This window comes from Mobula birostris, chromosome 21, assembly GCF_030028105.1.
Source record: "Mobula birostris isolate sMobBir1 chromosome 21, sMobBir1.hap1, whole genome shotgun sequence".
Classification (NCBI taxonomy): Eukaryota; Metazoa; Chordata; class Chondrichthyes; order Myliobatiformes; family Myliobatidae; genus Mobula; species Mobula birostris.
Genome location: NC_092390.1, coordinates 34575292 through 34597899, shown reverse-complemented (window position 1 = coordinate 34597899; position 22608 = coordinate 34575292). Strand labels below are relative to the sequence as shown.

General features: G+C 43.8%; 1 protein-coding gene across 1 annotated transcript; it reads right to left on the bottom strand.

Moving 5' to 3' along the window:
* Positions 1-4644: 4644 nt before the first annotated feature.
* On the bottom strand, positions 4645-9693 carry LOC140185942 (interferon-induced protein with tetratricopeptide repeats 1-like). Its single transcript, XM_072239740.1, has 2 exons — positions 9618-9693; positions 4645-6483 (listed from the first exon to the last, which is right to left on the bottom strand). Exons 1-2 carry the CDS (start codon positions 9629-9631, stop codon positions 5049-5051), a joined length of 1449 nt encoding a protein of 482 aa, XP_072095841.1. The 5' UTR covers positions 9632-9693; the 3' UTR covers positions 4645-5048.
* Between the last annotated feature and the right edge of the window lie 12915 nt (positions 9694-22608).

Sequence of the window (22608 nt, the reverse complement as noted above, 5' to 3'; positions counted from 1 at the left end):
ATCTTCAGCGAGGAGGATATCTGCACAGACTGTGGTCCTCCCTCCATGATTTCCTTTTGCAGTTGTGACACTATCTCTGATCAGCAGTGCCATGCCCCCACCTCTTTTGCCTCTCTCCCTGTCCTTTCTGAAACATCTAAAGCCTCACACTTGAAGTAGCCATTCCTGCCCCTGAGCCATCCAAGTCTCTGTAATGGCCACACCTTCATAGATCCAAGTAGTGATCCACACTCTGAGCACATCCGCTTTTCTCATGATACTCCTTGCATTAAAATAGACACATCTCAAACCATCTGTCAGAGTGCATCTCTTCTCTATCGCCTACCTATCCTCCCTCTCACACTGCCTACAAGCTTTCCCTATTTGTTGGCCAGCCACCCCTTCCTCCGCTTCTTCAGTTCGGTTCCAACCTCCCAGCAATTCCAGTTTAAACTCTCCCCAATAGCCTTAGCAAACCTCCCTCCCAGGATATTGGTCCCCCTCGGATTCAAGTGCACCCATCCTTATTGTACAGGTCACACCTGCCAATCCCTGCCCCCTGCGCCAATCCCTCAGCCATGCATTTTTCCTCCACCTCATTCTATTTATCATTGTCACATGGCACAGGGAGTAATCCTGAGATTATTATCTTTGATGTCCTGCTTCTCAACTTGCTTCCTAACTCCCTGTAATCTGTTTTCAGGACCTCCTCCCTTTTCCTACCTATATCATTGGTACCAATGTGTACCACGACCTCTGGCTGTTCACCTTCCCACTTCAGGATATCATGGACACAATCAGAAACATCCCAGAACCTGGGATCACCTCCCCTATCACCTCCTCACTTTCCCTGACCAGACGAAGGTCATCGAACTGCATCTCCAGTTCCCTAACCTGGTCCCTAGGGAGCTGCAGCTCGACGCACCTGGCACAGATGTGGCCGTTCAGGAGGCTGGGGCTCTCCCAAGCATCTCACATCTGACACCCAGTACAGAACACTGGCCTCACAGACATACCTTCGGTTTCTATTCTACACAAGGAGCTTACCTCGCCTAGACCCATTATCGCCGAAGCCCTCCTACTCTCATTCCCTCCACTCAAGTGCCCGCTCTATAAAGCTGTTTTCTTTTTAAATTCTTCCCGTTGGTCTAACTTATGTGTCCACACGTGTGCTCAGTCGTGCATTCATCAAACTGCTGAAGAAAAAATGCTCTCCTTTTAAATTCTTCCCACTGGTCTAACTCGCTGATGTCCATGCGCCTGCACACTCGTTTCTTGATCAAACCGCTGAAGAAAAAATGCTCTCCTTTTAAATTCTTCCTGCCAGTCTAACTTGCTGACATCCACACGCCTGCTCAGTTGTGCCTTGATCAAACCGCTCCTTCAGTTTGGCTTGGTTCCTGCCTTCCTGGTGGACTTCAGCAAATCCTCTCGCACACTGGTCCATTTCTGCTTGCAGTGTTGGATGAGATCTTTGGCCCCAGGAACCCCAACCTCGTCCTCCTGTTCCAGACAGACCAGTGGAGTATAACAAACTGGCAGTCGAACAGTCCATTCGGAGCTTAGGAACATGATGGCACTTAACAGCGACTCCTTTGCTTGCTTCTTCAGAAACAGCTCTATTTCTATCTTTGATACCGCCTTTCTTCCCTTTCAAGGTTCTTTTGAAGACCTTGACCTGGAGTTACAGTCTGACTTTGGCGCTTTGAGGAAAAGTGACCGGTTCTCGGGGCCACATGTTTGGCCGCTTTTCGATATGCTGTTGATGTTTTGCTGGGGGGGGGGTGGTCATTGCTTTGCTGCTGCTTATGCATGGGAGGGGTGATTTGGGGCTCCAACATTTGACTGTCATTCTTTCTTTAGGGCATTCCTGTTTTCGTGGATGTTTGCGAAGAAAAAGAATTTCAGGATGTATATTATATACATTTCTCTGACATTAAATGCACCTAATGAACCGATTGAACAGTGATATCCCCTGCCCTGAAAGCTGTAAGCTGTTTGGGTGCCCTCTGGCCACATCAAATGATCGCACCCTGCGTCAGGTTTGCTGAGGTTTCTTAGATGGCAAGGGTGGTGCAACCGATATCCGAGTCTCTTCCCGAGGTCTACGAGGCTCTATCGCATCCTCAGGCGACGGCAACAAGGTGCTTCAAAAGGTCCTTGCGCCCCTGGGAAAAGGGTCTAAGGGTCTGCATATTGGAGTCTTTCCTCTCCCTGGGACCTGGCAACTGGATCCTTTAGGCTTAGCTACAAGATTTCCAGACTGGTTGTGCTGGAGATTCCCTCTCTCTAGTTACCGTGCGGCCTCACTAGGCCAGGCTGGGACACACATATTCACATTGGTCGGAACCGACTTGTCTATCCTTGAGGGCAGGACTAGATCTACAGAAGATTTAAGGCTACTTCGCACTGAAGATTCCCCTTGTTGATCATGAGTTCTGCTGGGACAGCCAAGGGTATCCGAGGATTAGGGTTATGAGTGGCTGTCAGTAATATAGAAGTTAATGTGCTACTCATGCCCCTACATCTCCTCCCTCACTACCATTCAGGACCCAACACAGCCCTTCCAGTTCAGGCGACAATTCCCTTGTGAGTCTGTCGGGGTCATAAGCTGTGTCTGGTATTCCCACTGTGGCTTGCTCTATATCAGTGAGACCTGATGTAGTTCGGGACACCATTGTGCCAAACACCTTTGATTTGTCCACCAGAAGAAGTGGCATCTCCCAGTGGCCACCTATTTTAATTCACTTCCCATTCCCATTCTGATATGTCAATCCATAGGGTCCTCTATTGTCACGATGAGGCCACACTGAGGTTGGAGGAACAACACCTTATATTCCATCTGTGTAGCCTCCAACCTGATGACATGAACATCGATTGCTCAAACTTCTGGTAATGGTCCTCTCTCCACCCTTTCCTTCACCAGTCTCCATCCCTTTTTCCTTCCTTCACCTTATCTCCTTGCCTGCCCATTGCCTCCCTCTGGTACTCCTTCCCCCTTTTATTTCTTCCATGGCCTTCTATCCCCACCTGTCAAACTCCCCTTCTTCAGCCCTGTATCTGTTTCACCAATCAACTTACCAGCTCTTTACTTTACCCTGTGCCTTCTGGTTTCACTTATTACCTTGTGTTTCTCTCTTCCCTCCTTCCACCTTTCAATGCACTACTCATCTGTTTTTCCCCAGTCCTGTCGAAGGGTCTCGGCCCAAAACGTCAACTGTACTCTTTTCCATAGATTCTGCCTGGCTAGCTGAGTTCCTCCAGCATTTTCTGTGTGTCACTCAAATTTTTGGCATTGTCCATTATTCCTTTCAACATATTTTCACTCACTTTGAACTTCTTTCTTTTTATTTCCCCTGACTGAGATGGCACCAGTATTTGGAAATTACACTGTCCCACAGAATTTCCTGCCTACTATGAAGAGGGACTCTGAAGGTTTGCTGAAGAGCTGCAGCGGCTGTTGTGTTATGGGTGGAGAGACTCACAGTTACAATGAGTGCTTGCAATTGCTGGTCATGTCTCTTTAAAAAATTGGTTTGGTCCAATGATGTGAGGCCCTGCCCCCTGAGCCTCTTGTGGACAAAATGCCAATGTGGACAAAATACAGAACCCTTGCCAACTTTAGTGCTGTAGGCATGATGTTGGGTGATTCTTCAGACAGGTCGACCACTTCAGCTCATTGACTGAGCCTGGTCCCCTTGGGTCTGTGTAAATCTACTACGTCCCCATACTTTCTGCCTACCTGCAAGGTGTGATAAGGGTTACTTCTATAGCGTTGTCATTGGCATAACACTATTACAGAGGCAGTGATCTAGGTTCAATTCCCACCACTGTCTGTAAGGATTGTATTTGTTCTGCCTGTGACCCACATAGGTTTCATCTAGGTACCCCAGTTTCCATCCACATGCCAAAGCTGTTTGCTTTAGCTGGTTATTTGGTCACATGGATGTAATTGTGACAACTGGGCCAGTGAGGCTATAGTAATGGCTGAATACACAAGCCTCTTCACCAATCAACAATTCAATCTCTGCCTGGAATTAAACTCAATCTTTACCATTGATTCCCAACTACAGGATAGCCCCATGGAGTGATTGTGTCCCCAGAGAACCATTCATGTTGTGAATTTTGACAAAAAATGATCAAAAATGCTGCTTCTTTATGATATTGTGTTTATTTTTTCACACCCAAGGGATGTAAGATCAAACATATTTAATATGCCGAGTTATTTGGGGGTAGTCTATGAATTCTGTGATGGAATATTTATGGCACTCAAACTGCTGTAAGGTGGGGAAATGCTGAATTCTCAAACAACTTCTGTGGTTCTATCTGATTAATTCAATTGACTCGTATGGTGTGAGAATGGCAATCATCCCTTTCACTTTAAAGTTCAAAATGTTTTATAATGTTATCAATAAGTACATATTGACCAGAGATATCATATTTTTTGTTATTCTATTTTGAAATTCCATTAATTATGCCCAAAATTCTTCCACTGCCACTCGCCAGTCATTCCCCCTTCCAAGCCATTCCTCCACCACGCTGAGCAGCGTAGAATCATGCTGTTAAGGAATTGTTGCTTGTGTTCTTTTGATTTTTGTCAAGACAAGACCAACTTCTGCTTTGAAATTTTAATTACCAGACAAATCTGAAGAGGATAATTTACAATGATTCTTAAGATACAATCGCACTCGAAAAATCATTCCAGAGTTACACTTCTACATCAAAATACAGGCGAAAAGTAAAATACATTCAATGGTTAATAGTTCAAACAAACCAATCTGGAAAAAGATTTGATTTCTCATTTAACTCCACTTGCTGCAGTTTCCCAAATCCCATCTTTCCAGAGTCCAGAGAAGCACAACTAAATTCAATTTGCTCAGAGTACATGAGGAATTAATATTTCTTAAAGAATCACAATAATTGTGTATAGTTACAGTGAGACCATTTTTGCAAATCAAACACTAATGAGTAAGAGAAGGTGCTAAGAGGATATAACTAGTAAAGCAACAACCCACCAAACCTATCTTCAGAGCAGATGGAAATGCATCTTTTAAACATCCCAGTGGTGCTCAGATACGTAATTGAGAAAGAGCACTCACATATTGCTCATTGCCAGGATCAAACTCCAAGGCCTTCTCAAAGTATTCAGTAGCTTTACCCTTGATCCCATCCAGCTGATACAGAAATGCTTTGATACCAAGAGCCTTGCTGTCATGTGCATTTACACGAAGTTTCCTATCTGCCCACTCAAGCAAATTCATGCGACATTTTTTCCGTTCTCTTGAGTTATATTCAATTTTCACTCCTTTCAGGAAGAGGCTGACAGCATTTGTTTCCGATTTTTTCTGGTGCAGTTCAAACAACCCAGCTTCCAGACATATGCTCTGCATATTTTCTGGCCGAATGTCCACTAACTCCACCAATCTACTGTAAATCTCCTCTGCTCTGGAATACTCCCCACCTATTATGCAGGTGTCTGCAAAGTCCAGTTGTGGTTTAACAGCTGATCTTGGACGGTGCTCAAAAGCCTTTTCAAAGTGATACTTGCATAGATTGATCAACTTAACCTTCTGCTGAAATTCAGGATTGCGAGGAGATCTGCTACGAGAGTATTTCAGCTTACTTCTGTAGCACAATCCAAGTTGGTGGTGTAAGAAACAAGAGTGTGGAGTTAATTCCAATGCTTGTTTCAAGAGCCTGATTGCTTTCTCCACAGATCCCCTTTGTCTATAATATTTTGCAGCATAGCGAAGCACATATGGAAGATCAGAGTTCTTCTGCAAAGCTTGTTCAACTAATTCATTTGCTTCCTCATTTTGCCTTAGCCTCTGCAGTTTTAGAGCCAACAGCACCATGGCCATAGCATCATCTGGATCAAGCTCCAGTACTCGTCGGAAATACTTCACTGACTGACTCTGATCACAACTCTCTGGGGTTCCAGAAAATGCTTCTAGACGAAACAGTACAGTCCCATATCCCATTATCCACTCGGTGTTATCAGGGTCTTGTTCCAGAGCCTTTGCAAAGCATTCCTTTGCCTCCTCATAGTATTCAGCAGCAGAACTCAGCAATGACCATCCCTTCTCCCCGTACACCTCAGGGATCATTGCTGTATAGCAAGGGCCATCACTGAGCGGTTTACAGATCATCTCCAGCTTGTCCAGGTAGGTCTGGGCCTTGGTCAGCTGTCCCATGTGGTAATGCACCCAGGCAAAGTTTCCATAGGTGATGATGATTCTTCTTTCAAATTCATCTTTGTGGTTCTCCCTCAGAATCTTTTCAGCTTCCTTTAAATGTTGAATTGCTTCCTCACATTTGCCCTGCAGACAGTTTACAAAAGCAAGTTGGTTGTAGGACTGATCTTCATACTTCATATTCATATCGATAGAATCTTGCAATCTGTACATCAGATCTTCCAAGTCAATAGTTTCCTTCTGTGGCCTCCATGTGAAGTGACACTGCAGCTGATCGAGCTTCTCTTTCAATAAATCTTCCGGTGTGTTGCTGCAAGAGAGAAACAACAATTTTTTAAAATTATGGCATTGAAAACCTGGAAATGCTCAGCCTGTCAGTCTGCATCTGAGGAAGGATGCTTTTCCCCAAACAGACACCAATAGTCAGACACAATGTCTAGAAGACCTAGAACATCAATAACATTAGTGAAATAAAGCTGTTTTGTGAACTCCACTGAAGTCTGGCAATTTATGAGTTACCAGACCAGTTCACAGTGCAATTGCATAAGCAATGTCCCCTGATCCTGCTGCACATTTCTGAAAGAACATAGATCAGCATAGAACATAGAACATGTTGTGCTGACCTTTAACCCTACTCTAAGATCAACTCAGCCTGCTGCATTCTCAGAAATGAGATGAATTTGCCGCACCATGAATACAGCTCCTCCATCCTGTCCTGAAAGCCGCTAGGGACTGGAAATTATGACAGTTTAGAGCAGCATCTTCCTCTGGTATATTACCTAAGTTCAGAATGCACCTCATTAGTTCCGATGTTTCTGGCATGTTGCCAAAAACAGGTGTTACTCTAACTAGTCTTTGTTTCCCAGTTTCTCTTTTGAGAAGAAAACAGGAATGTTGTAGGACTTAGACAGATTAGAAGAATGGGCAAGAAAATGGCAAATGAAATACAATATTGGAAAATACAGTGTTATGAACTCTGGTGAAGAAATAAAAGTGCAAACTATTTCCCAAATGCGGAGAAAATCCAAAAATTCTGGGATGCAAAGGGGCTTGGGAGCCCTTGTGCAGAATACCCTAAATTTAACATGCATTTTGAGTTGGTAGTGAGGAAGGCAAAAGCAATGTTTGCATCCATTCTATGAGATCTAGTAACTAAGATAAGATGTGCTGGCATTGGAGAGGGTTCAGAGGAGGTTTAAGAGGATAATTCTGGGAATGAAAGGGTTATCATACGAGGAACAGTTGATGGCTCAGGGCCTGTACTCGCTGGAATTGAGAAGGATGGGTGGTATCTCATTGAAACCTTTCGAATGGTGAAAGACCCAGACAGACTAGATGTTAAAAGGTTGTTTTTCATGGTGGGGGAGTCTAGGACAAGAGTGCACAGCCTCTGTTTGAGCGGACATCTCTAGAAACATGACTGGTTAGCCTCTCACTAACAAGCCAATGTATTCAGCGGTGAGAAACCCACCTTTCCCCAACTCCGTACATCTAGGACTTGGGTCCCACCAGACTGGGAGAGCCAGAAAGTTTCGACCACCCACACCCCTATCTGAGAGAATGCTGTGTAAGTACTGTCCCCATGCATTTCACCATCGGCAAGAAATAACAGATCGTACACTGTGTATAATTGTAAAGAAAGTATATTTGCAAATTTCAGCTTTATTGAAGTTAGTAGGAAAAAAAAGGAAAAAGTAAAAAGTTAGAATTATTATCACCGACATGTGACGAGAAATTTGTTAACTTAGCAGAAGCAGTTCAATGCAATACATAATCTAGCAGAGAAAAATAAATAAATAAATAAAATAATAACAATAAACAAACAAGTAAATCAATTACATATATTGAATAGATTTAAAAAGTGCAAAAACAGAAATACTGTATATTAAAAATAGTGAAGTAGTATCCAAAGATTCAATGTCCATTTACGAATCGGATGGTAGAGGGGATGATGCTGTTCCTGAATTGCTGAGTGTGTGTGTGCATTCAGGCTTCTGTACCTCCTACCTGATGATAACAGTGAGATAAAAGCATGCCCTGGGTGCTGGAGGTCCTTAATCATAGACGTTGCCTTTCTGAGACACCGCTCCCGAAAGATGTCCTGGATACTTCGTAGGCTAGTAGCCAAGATGGAGCTGACTAGATTTACGAACTTCTGCAGCTTCTTTCGGTCCTGTGCAGTAGCCCAACCATACCAAACAGTGATGCAGCCTGTCAGAATGCTCTCCATGGTACAAGTACAGAAGTTTTTGAGTGTATTTGTTGACATGTCAAATCTCTTCAAACTTCCTGGCTGAATATCATCTAATTACAGAAGATTACTGTAGATCCCCTTCATTTTGTAATACTACCCATTTCTTAAACATAGAACTGCAAAATCCCCTTGTGGTTTAATAGCTGATATTGGATGGTGCTCAGACGTCTTTCCAAAGTGATACTTGCATTTATTAAACAACTTTGCTTTCTGGCGAAATGAGGGATTGTGAGAGTTTCATTTAAATTCTGAATTGCTTCTCTATTGTTTCCCTGAAGACAATTTATGAAAGCCAGTTGGTTGTGACACGTGGCTTGATATTTCACAATGAGATTTACAGCATCTCATATATCACATCTTCCACGTCAATGGTTTCCTTCTGAGGGCCCCACGTGAAGTGACACTCAAGCTGACCGAGCTACTCTTTCCAAAAATCTCTTTGTGAGTTGCCGCAAGTGAAAAAAATTGATGAAGTTCATCACTTCATACATGATAATTTTTTTACATCATGACTTGTTACAAAGCCGAGAGTTATTGTATCCTCCAAACTTCAAACAACACATGAATAAATTTCATGTTGTACATACACCTAGCCCAAATGGAAGTTTACTTTTATTTCATATTTGCATTATTACCTATACATCCAGTTGTACACTTTATTATGTACACCTGTACACCTGCTCGTTAATGCAAATATCTGATCAGCCAATCACGAGGCAGCAACTCAATGATGGACCAAAGGCCTATTTTTGTCTGTGTGACACTGACATCCTCTGACATCTTACTCTCACCAGTCTTGGTACTGCTAAGCATCCAAAACGGTTCAGAAAGTGTTGCAGATACCAGATGTCAAAATAACAACAAAAAGTACTGGATATGTCGATCTGTCTGAAGTTGTTGAAACAAGTGACTGGGTTGTAATCAGTTTAACTGGGAGATAACTTCTTGCAATGAAAGCTCATTGGCCTGAAATAATAACCCTGCTTTACCATCGACACAAGCAGCCTGATCTGCCTTCAATGATGTGCCTATGAATGCACCATACCAACACTGTGCACCAAATACAGTAACAGCAATGCATTCGGCAAACTTCCGTAATCAAGTTCCATGCAATGGTTAAAAAATAAATTTAAATACAGAAATTAGTACAATAAACTAAAAAATAAATTTTAATTTACAGTGTTCCGTACCTCATTATGTTCATTAGAAAAAACGTTCTTTGAATTTCTTTCACAGCTTCAGATGGACTTTTAATGCTGAGTCAATGGAGAAGGGTGTCCTATGTCCCAAGTTCCTGCTCTAACAGGTTGTCTGCAACTTCCTGATGGTGAATAGAAACTTATCCGAGAAAACTAAACCAGCTTTTATGAAGAAATGATATCACTAAAACAACACTGCAGGCTGACATAGAGCTCTCAGGATCCAATAACAAAGGCAGGCCAGGATAGCAACAGTAATGAATAACTTGGCCCATCAGACCCATCCTGATTGGCTGATCATTTATCTGCAACTTATCACCTGCTGGTCATCTCAGACTCTCTTTTACCTATTTGTGTTTCCCTGCTTTTACCCTCCCCAGAGTTCTGTGGAAGGAAGACAGAGACATTGTTAGCAGTGATGTTCTCAGAGCCAGCAAGGTCCTGTGGTTTCTTGGATACAGCTTTGCAGGTCTCCAAGTTGAAATCTGAACTGGATAAACAAGATTGTTCTACATTAAACTGCACCCACTCCATCACTCCATCACCCCATCACCCCAGAGGGTAGTGTAGCGACCCCTAGAGGACAGTGTAGTGAGGTGGCAGAGGCAGTCCACAGTAACTTAACATAGTACCTTAACGCAGTCGGGCCTACAGTGGTCTCGTGAGCATAGTTAATGTGTGACAAACAGCAGTTCTGAAAAAAAAAGGCTTACCTCTATCGTTCCTATGCCTAGAAATTCCATTGCACAGCACAATATTTTTAAAGGTTATGAAACAAAATTGATTTAACCTGGAATAAATTATATTTGTTCTCAAATAACTCTACTCACCACATTCTACTGCATGCACGCATAATGGTACTGTGCAGCTGAATTTTGTTGCCTTTGAGGGCCAGGGACTACAATGTGTGCTGATGAAAAATTGTCTGGATCCAGAGCAACACACATAAAAGTTGCTGGTGAACACAGCATCTCTGGGAAGAGGTACAGTTTACGTTTCGGGCCAAGATCCTTCGTCAGGAACGCCTGCTGCGTTCACCAGCAACTTTTATTTGTGTTGCTTGAAATTCCAGCATCTGCAGATTTCCTTCTATTTGCTGGATCCAGAGACTTGTTTGTGAGGTCATGCAGCACGTCTGTTTTTACCCCACCGTCCTGCCCGGGGTCGGACTTTAGGCAGGGCTAGTCTGGGCTGCAGCCCAGGGGCCCGAGCTGCAGAGGAGCCCAAAATAGGTAGCTATCATCACGGCAGACAAAAAAAAATACGAGAATGGAGCACAACAAAGAAAAAAGAAACAAGAAAAAGAGGACCGTGAGAAAGAAGCATTAAAAAAGACATTGAAATTGACAGAATTTTTTAAACCTGTTCTCGATAATGCAGCAGTACATCGCTCTTGTCACAGTCTGAGACCGGTGGACAAACGGAGACTTATTCGACAGCTAGCGCTAGCACCAACGTTAACACAGGACCACCATCTTTGCCACAGTCAGCAGCTAACATTGAAGAGGCAGGGAGCATGACTTTGGTATTCCCAACCACAGAGGCTTCCAAACAACCAAGTCGGGCCGCCATTAATGTTAACATCACCTCTACTGAGGATCCTTACAGCACTGATCCTGCTCGCTGGGGAAAGGAAACGTTAGATGATTCAGTCCGAGCGTACTGGGCTAAGAAAGGGCCGGAGTCCTGCCAGAATAAGAATGTGGCTATCAAAGCTTTGGAACGAGTATACAAACAGCAGAGACGTTTTTTCTCCAAATTTCACTTCACACTCAAGCTGGTAAATGGTGAGTACATATCAAGGCAATGGCTCTTATATTCCCCTCCCACCGGCTGTGTGTTTTGTTTTGCATGCTGCATCTTCAGTGATGGTAACTGCCAGTCCATCTTCGAAACTGGCTTTAGCAACTGGAAACATGCCGCTGAGCGCATAGGAGAGCATGAAAAAAGCGAATGCCGCAGGAAAATGATACTGACCTACATTACGCTGGCGTCTGACAGTGGAAGAATAGATACAGAACTGCAAAAACAGTTCGAGTCAGAGTGTGTCTACTGGACCGACGTATTGAGAAGAGTGTTAGTGGTTGTGAAGTTTTTGGTCGAGAGAGGACTGGTTATCCTAGGCTCCAGTGACATATTTGGCAGGCCTGATAACGGCAACTACATAGGCTCAGATCCACAATGGGACAGGACAGGCTGAGTCATCTTATTCTGATGTCACTTGAAAGTGATTTTGTTCGGAAACTGGATTTTAGTGATCTGATCAAAGACCTTGTTGCGAAGAAATCCAGAAGAACTAGGCTTTAATTTTGAAAAACAAGCATCTGGCTTCGTAAATATCTAGGCTTACGTTGCAGTGCTGTTCCTGTTTTTGTGGCAATAAGCTAATAGTTGACTGTTTACAAACTTAGTAAGTAATAAGTGGTCTTTACTCTGCAAGCCACACAGTACAGCAATAGGTTAGTATGTGGTAGATCTCATTTTTCGAAACGATTGTTAGAGTATTGTCAAGTTTCCTAGTTTGCCATAGTGTCATCTCTCTTGGATCTTTTGTCTCTCATTTCCATTTTATTTTCTCAGAACACACGGTTGAGATAAATACTCAAATAAAAGCGCTTTGGCATTGTTTGAGAAATAAGGCCTATGGTATGTGCAGCAACAGCTAAATAAAGATTTAATATTGGGTACATCATACTTGTCACCCTCAAAACTTTACTAAGCCAACTAGGCCTAGGTCAATTTTTGAGTGCTTTAGATGCTGTCCTTTAAATTAAGAATCTGCATTACTTCCTGTCCTCCCTCTTAAGGCCTGTAAGTTTATAGCCTACGTATTGTACTAAACCAATGTCTTGGTCCACAGCTTTGATATTTAGACCAGTACGACCTTTGCTCTTGTTCTTGCCTTTTTTTGCTCAGTACAGCAGCATTTTACGGCGTCAACAGGGGCCCATCAGGGCCTCCAGCCCAGGGGCCCCAACCCCACTAAATCCGGCCCTGGTCCTGCCACCCTACCAGAGATTTACCACCTCCAACCTGATCTCACCACCAAGCACATCTTTCCCTTCCCCCCCCTTTCTGCTTTCCACAGGGATCGACTCCTTTGTCTATTCGTCCCTCCACACTGATCTCCCGCCTGGCACTTATCCTTGCAAGTGTTGTAACTGCTACACCTGCCCCTACACCACCTCCCTCACTACCATTCAGGCCCTAAACAGTCCTTCCAGGTGAGCCGACACTGCACCTGGTGAGCGTGTTGAGGTCGTTTTCTGTGTTCAGTGCTCACAGTGCGGCCTCCTGTACATCGGTGAGACTCGACATAGATTGGGAGACCGCTTTGCCGAGCACCTACATTCCGTCTACCAGAACATGCGGGATTTCTCGGTGGCCAGCCACTTCTGATCCACCTCCATTCCAATTCCCATATGTCTGTCCATGGCCTCCTTCGCTGTCGAGATAAGGCCACACTTAGGTTGGAAGAATAACACATTGTATTCCATTTGGATTGTATTTCCATTCTCCAATCTGATAACGTGAACATTCGATTTCTCAAACTCTTTTCTCTTGGCAATGCCCCCCAGCAACCCTCACCCCCACCTCCTTCTCCATTTCCCATCCCTTTTCCCCCTTGTTTTAACCTCATCTCACGAAACAACTTCCCAGCTCCTTACTTCATTGCTGCCCTTCCTGGTGGCTTTCTGTCCACTCCCCCACCTTTTAAATCTACTCCTCAGGGGCTGGTGCAGACAGGTTTCAATTTAGAGATGTGGAAAGTGGGGTTGATCTTCATGGCCTTGGGGAGCTGTACAGCACCAGGTTTACTTTCTTGAGGACTTTGAAAAGTGCAATGAACTTGGGTGCCAAATTTCTAGACTCGTCCCGGAGAGGCAAGTCCTGAGTGGACAGCCAGACCTTTTGCCAGGCTGCAAAGCGGGTCCCTGTCCTCTCTTTCAGTTAGCCTTGGTTTCCACCTTCCGGGTAGAGACCAGCCAAATCCCTCTTGCCCTGGTCCATTTCTGCTTGCAGTGTTGGATGAGATCTTTGGCCTCAGGAACCCCAACCTCAGCCTCCTGTTTTAAAAAGGGTGGCAGAGTATAACCAAATTAGCAGTCGAACAGTGACGTCCCCTGCCCTGAATACTGTAAGGAGTTTGGGTGACCTTTGCACACATCAAATGGTCGCACCACTCGTCAGGTTTTTCTGAGGACGGACATCTTGGGGTTTGTTCCAAATCTTGGTTGGCCCACTCAGTCTGGCTATTTTCTAAACGGGGAGCAACTTCAGAAATCAGATGCAAAGGGACTTGGGAATCCTAGCTGGGATATAAAAGCAATGATGTGATGCTGAGTCTTTCTAGGGCAATGGTCAGAATGCACTTGGAGTATTGTGAGCAGTTTTGGACCCCATGTCTAAGAACAGATGGCATTGGAGAGTATATGAGAAGGGTATAAGGAATGAAAGGGTTAATATGAGAAGTTGTTGATGGATCTGGTCCTGTACTTACTGGAGTTTGGATGATTGGAGAATCTCATTGAAAACAAATGAATATTGAAAGGCCCTGAAGACATGGACCTGGAGGGGATGTTTCCAAAAGTGGGAGAGTCTTGAACCAGATGCCATTGTCGTAGGAGAGAAGGACATCCCTTTAGAAAAGAGATGAGGAATTTCTTTAGCCAGAGTATAGAGAATCTGTGGAATTGATTGCCACAGATGGCCATGGAGACCAAGTCATTGTGTATATTTAAAGTGAAGATTGATAGGTTTGAAATTAGTGAGGGTGTCAAATGTTATGGGGAGAAGGCAGGAGAATGGGGTTGCGAGGGATATTGAATCAGCCATGATGGAATAGTGATTCAGTCTCAATGGGCCGAATGGCCTAATTCTACTTATATGTCTTATCCTTTGATTGCTACAGTTTTTTCTAGTTTGCTTAGGAATTGGATCATCCCGTCCACAATGTAGGGTGAAACCATCCAAATTCGAGACAGCTTATCTACTGATGCCTATTATAAATCTGATACCTCCTTCCCCTTTCTCAATCTCACCATCTCTATCTCCGGAGACAGCTGATCTACTGATGTCTATGATAAACCTACAGACTCTCACAGCTACCTGGACTATCTCTCTACCCACACTATTACTTGTAAAAATGCCATTGCTTCTCTCAATTTCTCCATCTCCACCACATCTACTCTCAGGCTGAGGCTTTTCATTCTAGAATGAAAGGAGATGTCCTCCTTTTTCAAAGAAAGGGGTTTCCCTTCCTCCACCATCAATGCTGCCCTCAACCACATCTCTTCTATTTCACACATCTCTGCTCTTATCCTATCCTCCTGCCACCCTATCAGGGATAGGTTTCCTCTTGTCCTCACCTACCATCCAACCAGCCTCCACGTCCAGCACATTATTCTGCAGAATTTCAGCCATCTCCATCGGGGTCCCACCACCAAGCAAATCTTTCCCTCAACCCCATTTTCTGCTTTCCACAGGGATTGAACCCTATGTGATTCCCTGTCCATTCATTCCTCCCCACTGATCTCCCTCCTGGCACTTATCCTTGCAAGCAGAACAAGTGCTACACCTGCCCCTACACCTCCTCCCTCACTATCATTCAGGGCCCCAAACAGTCCTTCCAGGTGAGGCGAGCCTTGACCTGTGAGCCTATTGGGGTCATGTACTGTGTCCAGTGCTCCCACTGTGCTCTCCTGTATATGATTGAGGCCTGACGTAGATTAAGAGACCTTTTCACCATGCACCTACGCTCCGTTTACCACAAGAAGTTGGATCTCCCAGTGGCCACTGATTTTAATTCCACTTCTCATTCCCATTCCGATATGTCAAACGATGGCCTCCCCTGCTGTCGTGATTAGGCAAGACTCAGGTTGGAGGACCAACACCTTGTATTTTGTCTAGGTAGCCTCCAACCTCGATTTCTTGAACTTCCAGTAGTGCCTCCCAACACCCTTCCAACACCACCCCCTCTGTCACCTGTCCCCGTCCCCTTTTTGTTCTCTCATCGTATCTCCTTCCCTGACCGTCAGCACCCTCTGGTACTCCTCACCCCTTTACATTCTTCTATGGCCTCCTATCCTCACATATCAGATTCCCTCCCATCTCCAGTCTTGTATCTCCTTCACCAATCAACTTCCCAGCTCTTTACTTCACCCCTTCGCATTCCCGTTTTGCTTCTCTCTTCCCTCCCCCCACATTTTAAATCCATTCCTCATTTTTTTATCCAATCTTCCTGAAGGGACTCGGCCCAATACGTCAACTGTACTTTTCTGCATAGATGCTGCCTGGCCTGCTGAGTTACCATTAGACCAAAAGACAAAGGAGCAGAAGTCGGCCATTCAGCCCATCGAGTCTGCTCCGCCATTTTATCATGAGCTGATCCATTATCCTATTTAGTCCCACTCCCCCGCCTTCTCACCATAACCTTTGATGCCCTGGCTACTGAGATACCTATCAATCTCTGCCTTAAATACACCCAATGACTTGGCCTCCACTGCTGCCCGTGGCAACAAATTCCATAGATTCACCACCCTCTGACTAAAAAAATTTCTTTGCATTTCTGTTCTGAATGGGCGCCCTTCAATCCTTAAGTCATGCCCTCTCGTACTAGACTCCCCCACCATGGGAAACAATTTTGCCACATCCACTCTGTCCATGCCCTTCAACATTCGAAATGTTTCTATGAGGTCTCCCCTCATTCTTCTAAACTTCAAGGAATACAGTCCAAGAGCGGATAAACGTTCCTCATATGTTAACCCTCTCATTCCCGGAATCATTCCAATGAATCTTCTCTGTACCATCTCCAACGCCAGCACATCCTTTCTTAAATAAGGAGACCTAAACTGCCCACAGTACTCCAAGTGACATCTCACCAGCGCCTTATAGAGCCTCAACATCACATCCCTGATCGTATACTCTACTCCTCTAGAAATGAATGCCAACATTGTATTCGCCTTCTTCACCACCGACTCAACCTGAAGGTTAACCTTAATGGTATCCTGCACGAGGACTCCCAAGTCCCGTTGCATCTCAGAACTTTGAATTCTTTCCCCATTTAAATAATAGTCTGCCTGTTTATTTCTTCTGCGACAGTGCATAACCATACACTTTCCAACATTGTATTTCATTGGCCACTTCTTTTCCCATTCTTCCAATCTATCCAAGTCTCTCTGCAGACTCTCTGTTTCCTCAGCACTACCGGCTCCTCCTCCTATCTTCATATCGTCAGCAAACTTAGCCACAAAGCCATCTATTCCATAATCCAAATCGTTGATGTACAATGTAAAAAGAAGCATCCCCAACACGGACCCCTGTGGAACACCACTAGTAACCGGCATCCAACCAGAATAGGATCCCTTTATTCCCACTCTCTGTTTCCTGCCAATCAGCCAATGCTCTATCCACGTATGTAACTTTCCCTTAATTCCATGGGCTCTTATCTTGTTAAGTAGCCTCATGTGTGGCACCTTGTCAAAGGCCTTCTGAAAATCCAAATATACAACATCCACTGCATCTCCCTTGTCTAGCCTACTTGTAATTTTCTCAAAAAATTGTAATAGGTTTGTCAGGCAGGATTTTCCATTAAGGAATCCATGCTGAGCTCTGCCTATCTTGTCATATGCCTCCAGATACTCTGTAACCTCATCCTTGACAATCAACTCCAACAACTTCCCAACCACTGATGTCAAGCTAACAGGTCTATAATTTCCTTTTTGCTTCCTTGCCCCCTTCTTAAATAGTGGAGTGACATTTGCAATCTTCCGGTCCTCCAGAACCATGCCAGAATCCATCGACTTTTGAAAGATCATCACTAATGCCTCTGCAATCTCTACAGCTCCTTCCTTCAGAATACGAGGGTGCATTCCATCTGGTCCGGGAGATTTATCTACCTTTAGACTATTCAGCTTCCCGAGTACTTCCTCCGTCATAATTGTGACTGTGCACACTTCTCTTCCCTGCCACCCTTGAGTGTCCGGTATACTGCTGATGTCTTCCTCAGTGAAGACTGATGCAAAATACTCGTTCAGTTCCTCCACCATCTTCTTATCTCCCATTTCAATTTCTCCAGCATCATTTTCTATTGGTCCTATATCTACTCTCACCTGTCTTTTACTCTTTATATACTTGAAAAAGCTTTTAGTATCCTCTTTGATATTACTTGCTAGCTTCCTTTCATAGTTAATCTTTTCCTTCTTAATGACCTGCTTAGTTTCCTTTTGTAAGCTTTTAAAACCTTCCCAATCCTCTATCATCCCTTTAATTTTTGCTTCCTTGTATGCCCTCTCCTTTGCTTTAACTTTGGCTTTGACTTCTCTTGTCAACCATGGTTGCATCCTTTTTCCATTCGAAAATTTCTTCTTTTTTGGAATATACCTGTCTTACATCTTCCTCACTTCTCGCATAAACTCCAGCCACTGCTGCTCTGCCGTCTTTCCCGCCAGTGTCCCTTTCCAGTCAACTTCGGCCAGTTCCTCTCTCATGCCACTGCAATTTCCTTTACTCCACTGAAATATCAACACATCAGACTTCAGCTTCTCTTTTTCAAATTTCACAGTGAACTCAATCATGTTATGATCACTGCCTCCTAAGAGTTTCTTCACCTCAATCTCTCTAATCACTTCCGGTTTATTACACAAGACCCAATCCAATACATCTGATCCCCTAGTGGGCTCAACAACAAGCTGTTCGACAAAGTCATCTCTTAGACGTTCTACAAATTCTCTCCAGTGCCGACTTGATTTTCCCAATCCACTCGCATGTTAAAATCCCCCACAATTATCATAACACTGCCCTTCTGACAAGCCTTTTCTATTTCCTTTTGTAATTTGTAGATCACATCACTGCAGCTGTTTGGAGGTCTATAAATAACTGCCATCAGGGTCCTTTTACCGCTGCGATTTCTTAGCTCAACCCGTAAAGATTCTGCAGCTTCCAATCCTATATCACCTCTTTCTAATGATTTAATATCATTTCTTACCAATAAAGCCACACCTCCCCCTTTGCCTACCTTCCTATCCTTCCGGTACACCGTGTATCCTTGGACGTTCAGCTCCCAGAGACATGCATCCTTTAGCCAGGTCTCAGTGATGGCCACAATATCATACCTGCCAATCTGTAGCTGTACGACAAGATCATCCACCTTATTCCTTATGCTGCATGCGTTTAAGTATTACACTTTCAGACCAGTATTTGGTACTTTTCGCTTTGATTTCACTGCAACCTTATTGCACTGCAACTCATCTCAATGGCTACAAATTTGTCCCATCACCTGCCTGTCTTTCCTGACATCTTTACTGCTCACTATCTTAGATTTATTTCTGTTTTCCCTTTCCTCTGCTCTATCATTCCGGTTCCCATCCCCCTGCCAAATTAGTTAAAACCCTCCCTAACAGCTCTATTAAACCTTCCCGCCAGGATATTAGTCCCCTTCGGGTTCAGGTGTAACCTGTCCTTTTTGAACAGGTCATACTTCCCCCAGAAGAGATCCCAGTTATCCAAGAATCTGAAGCCCTGCTCCCTGCACCAGTCTCTCAGCCACGCATTCATCTGCCTGATCCTACTATTCTTGGCCTCGCTAGCACGTGGCACAGGTAGCAATCCCGAGATTACTACCCTGGAGGTCCTGCTTCTCAGCTTCCTTCCTAACTCCCAGAAATCTCTCTACAGGACCTCCTCCCTTGTCCTATCTATGTCATTGGTACCAACATGTACCAAGACCACTGGCTGCTCGCACTCCCCCTTCAGAATATTCTGGACCTGATCCGAGACATCCCGTACCTGCAGCATTTTCTGTGTTACTCTAATTTTTGGCAATTGTCCATTATTGTTTTCATCATATTTTTACTCACTTTGAACTTCTTCCTTTTTATTTCCCCTGACTGAGGTGGCACCAGTATTTGGAAATTACACTGTCCCAGAAAACTTCCAGCCTTCTATGATGAGGGGTTTTGAAGGTTTGCTGAAGAGCTGCAGTGACTGGTGTGTTAGGTTGAGAGACTCACAGTTACACTGAGTGCTTTCAATTGCTGGTCATGTCTCTTTTAGAAAAAAATTGGTTTGTTCCAATGATATGTGCCCCTGCCTCCTGAGTCCCTTATGGACAAAATGCCAATCTGGACAAAATACAGAACCCTTGCCAACTTTAGTGCTGTAGGCATGATGTTGGGTGGTTCTTCAGACAGGTCAACCACTTCAGCTCATTGACTGAGTCTGGTCCCCTTGGGTCTGTGTAAATCTACCACATCCCCATACCTCCTACCTACCTGCAAAGAGTGTTAAGGGCTAGCATTGCAGCATTGTGGTTGGGTGCTCCAGTTTCCTTCAACTGATAGTTTATTTGGTTGCTGTAAACTGGCTCCAGCATAACTTTCAGAGGCTGAATCAAAATGATATGAATGAACTTGTTAGAGGGAAGGGTTAGAGGGGAATAAACTCTGGTGAGAGAGTTTGGAGTCGGCATTAATTAAATGGGGTGAATGGCCTTCTTCTTCATAAGGAGCAAAACAGAAATATGAAATATGAAACATAACATGTCTAAGTGGTGACAGGCAGAGCATGGTGTGCATTATATTGAAAATGATCAAAGTTCTGCTGAGCACTCAGCATTTTCTGATCAGTCCTTGTGTTGTTTCTAAACCAACAACAGCCCGCCCCTTTGTGGAAGTTGCGACAAGGCAAGGATCGACAAAATGTCCAGACAACGATAGGTTGTAGATAGGCGCAGACAGCTTAGGCAAGCAACGTATCTGATGAATGTAGCTTCTATTTTTACTGCTGCAAACTGGAGCCATTTTGGCTTACAGAGATGAGGTAAGAATTTAACAGAAGTATTCAAGGTGTACACACCAACTAAGGAATAATTACATTACTAAATTTAAAGTATTGTCAATTGTTAGGCAGTATTTTTATTGACTTTAAATACCTGTATTGTGAATGGTTATTAATTTTGCAAGTAAGAAATTCAAACATGCACAGCTTCAAGAAATCAACACAACAAAATGCTGGAAGAACTCAGTAGGTCAAGTTGCATCTATAGAAATGAATAAAACAGTTAACGCTTCTGGTTGAGACCCTTCTTCATGACTGGAAAGGAAAGGGGGAAGATGCCAGATTAAAAAAGTTGTTGGGGAAGGGGAAGTGGGAACAGTTAGGTGATTGGTGAACGTGACGCCAGGAAGGCAGGAAAGATAACGGGCTGTGGTGGAAGGAACCCAACAGGAGAGGAGAGTGGACCAGAGGAGAAAGGGGAGTAGGAAGGGACCCAGGGGGAAGTGATAGAGAGGCGAGAAGAGGTAAGAAGCCAGAGTGGGGAATAGAAGAAGAGGGAAGCGGGTGGGAATTTTTTTCTCCCCGGAAGGAGACATTAATATTCATGCCATCAGGTTGGAGGCTGCCCAGACGGAACGTAAGGTGTTGCTCCTCCATCCTGAGGGTGGCCTCAAGAGGAGACCATGGACTGAGATGTCACAATGGGAATGGGAATCGGAATTAAAATGTTTCGTCACTGGGAATGATCAACATCTGTACCTGCCAGTCAATTCTGTACAAAAATGACATTCCTCTGTTCAGACTTAAAAAGTGTATTGAGAGGAGACATGCTCTTCACCTTGTGCACAAGTAGATGAAGTGTAATTTTATTTTATTTAGACATATAGCATGGAACAGCCCCTACTGGCCTAATGAGACTCACCACCCAGAACCCACCTATATAACCCCAGCATAGTATCAGGACAGTTTACAATAACAAATCACCCTACTAACAGGTTTGACTTTGGAATGTCGGGGGAACTGCGGATCACCCAGAGGAAACTCAGGTATTCATGAGGAGAAACAGAAAAGCTCCTTATAGATGGCATCAGAATGAAACTCTGAACTTTGATGCCTGAGCTGTAGTAGCATTGTGGTAACTGCTATGCTACAATGGTGAATAAAGAACAAGTGTTCAGTTAATTGGTGATGACACCTTCCCTCTTTCAAATTGCAGATGATTGATCCTGAGCTGGTGGTCATATGCTCTCTTTTCTTCATCTCCCTTCTCATTCTTCCCCAGCCTTGCAAATTTTATGGGACAATAGCTCACTTAGTCTATAAGCATATCTGATTTCCATTGTCTAATTACAGGGTTAGCACCTTGTCAGCAGCCAAGCCGATGTATATCACAGGAAAGTCTTTTGGCTATCATGATATCATAGGCATGATCCTTGCACTATACCATTCCATCTTCTTATTACATTATGAGTCCATTGCCACACACAATCTTGTTTGGAGTGTTGCAGTCACATTGTCCTTGGTTGTTTATGATGAATGAAAAATCTAATCCTTTTTTTTTTGTTAAAAATATTATGTTTTTGAAATTCCATGAATTTTTCCCAAAACCCCTCCACTGCCACTCGCCAGTCATTCCCCTTCCTAACAATTCCTCCACCACATTCAGCAAGTTGGAACCATGCTGTTAAGAATTTGTTGCTTGCGTTCCTTTGATTGTGTCAAGACAGGACCAACCTCGGCTTTGAAGCTTTAATTACCAGACATATCTAAAGAGTACATTTTACAGTGATTCTTAAGATACAACCGCACTTGAAAAACCATTCCAGAGTTACGATTATACATCAAAATACACGTGAAAAGTAAAATACATTCAATGGTTAAAAGGTCAAACAAACCAATGTGAAAAAATGTTTGATTTCTCATTTTACTCCACTTGCTGCAGTATCCCAAGTCCCCACATTCCAGAGTCCAGAGATGCACAACTAAATTCAGTTTGCTCAGGGTACTTGAGGAAATAATATTTTTAAAAGAAACACAATAATAGTAAAGCAACACCCCACAAAACCTATCCTCAGATCAGAGATGGAAATACATCTTTTAAACATCCTCGTGGTGCTCAGATGTGTAATTGAGAAAGAGCATTCACAAATTCCTCATTGCCAGGATCAGACTCCAAGGCCTTCTCAAAGGATTCAGCTGCTCTACC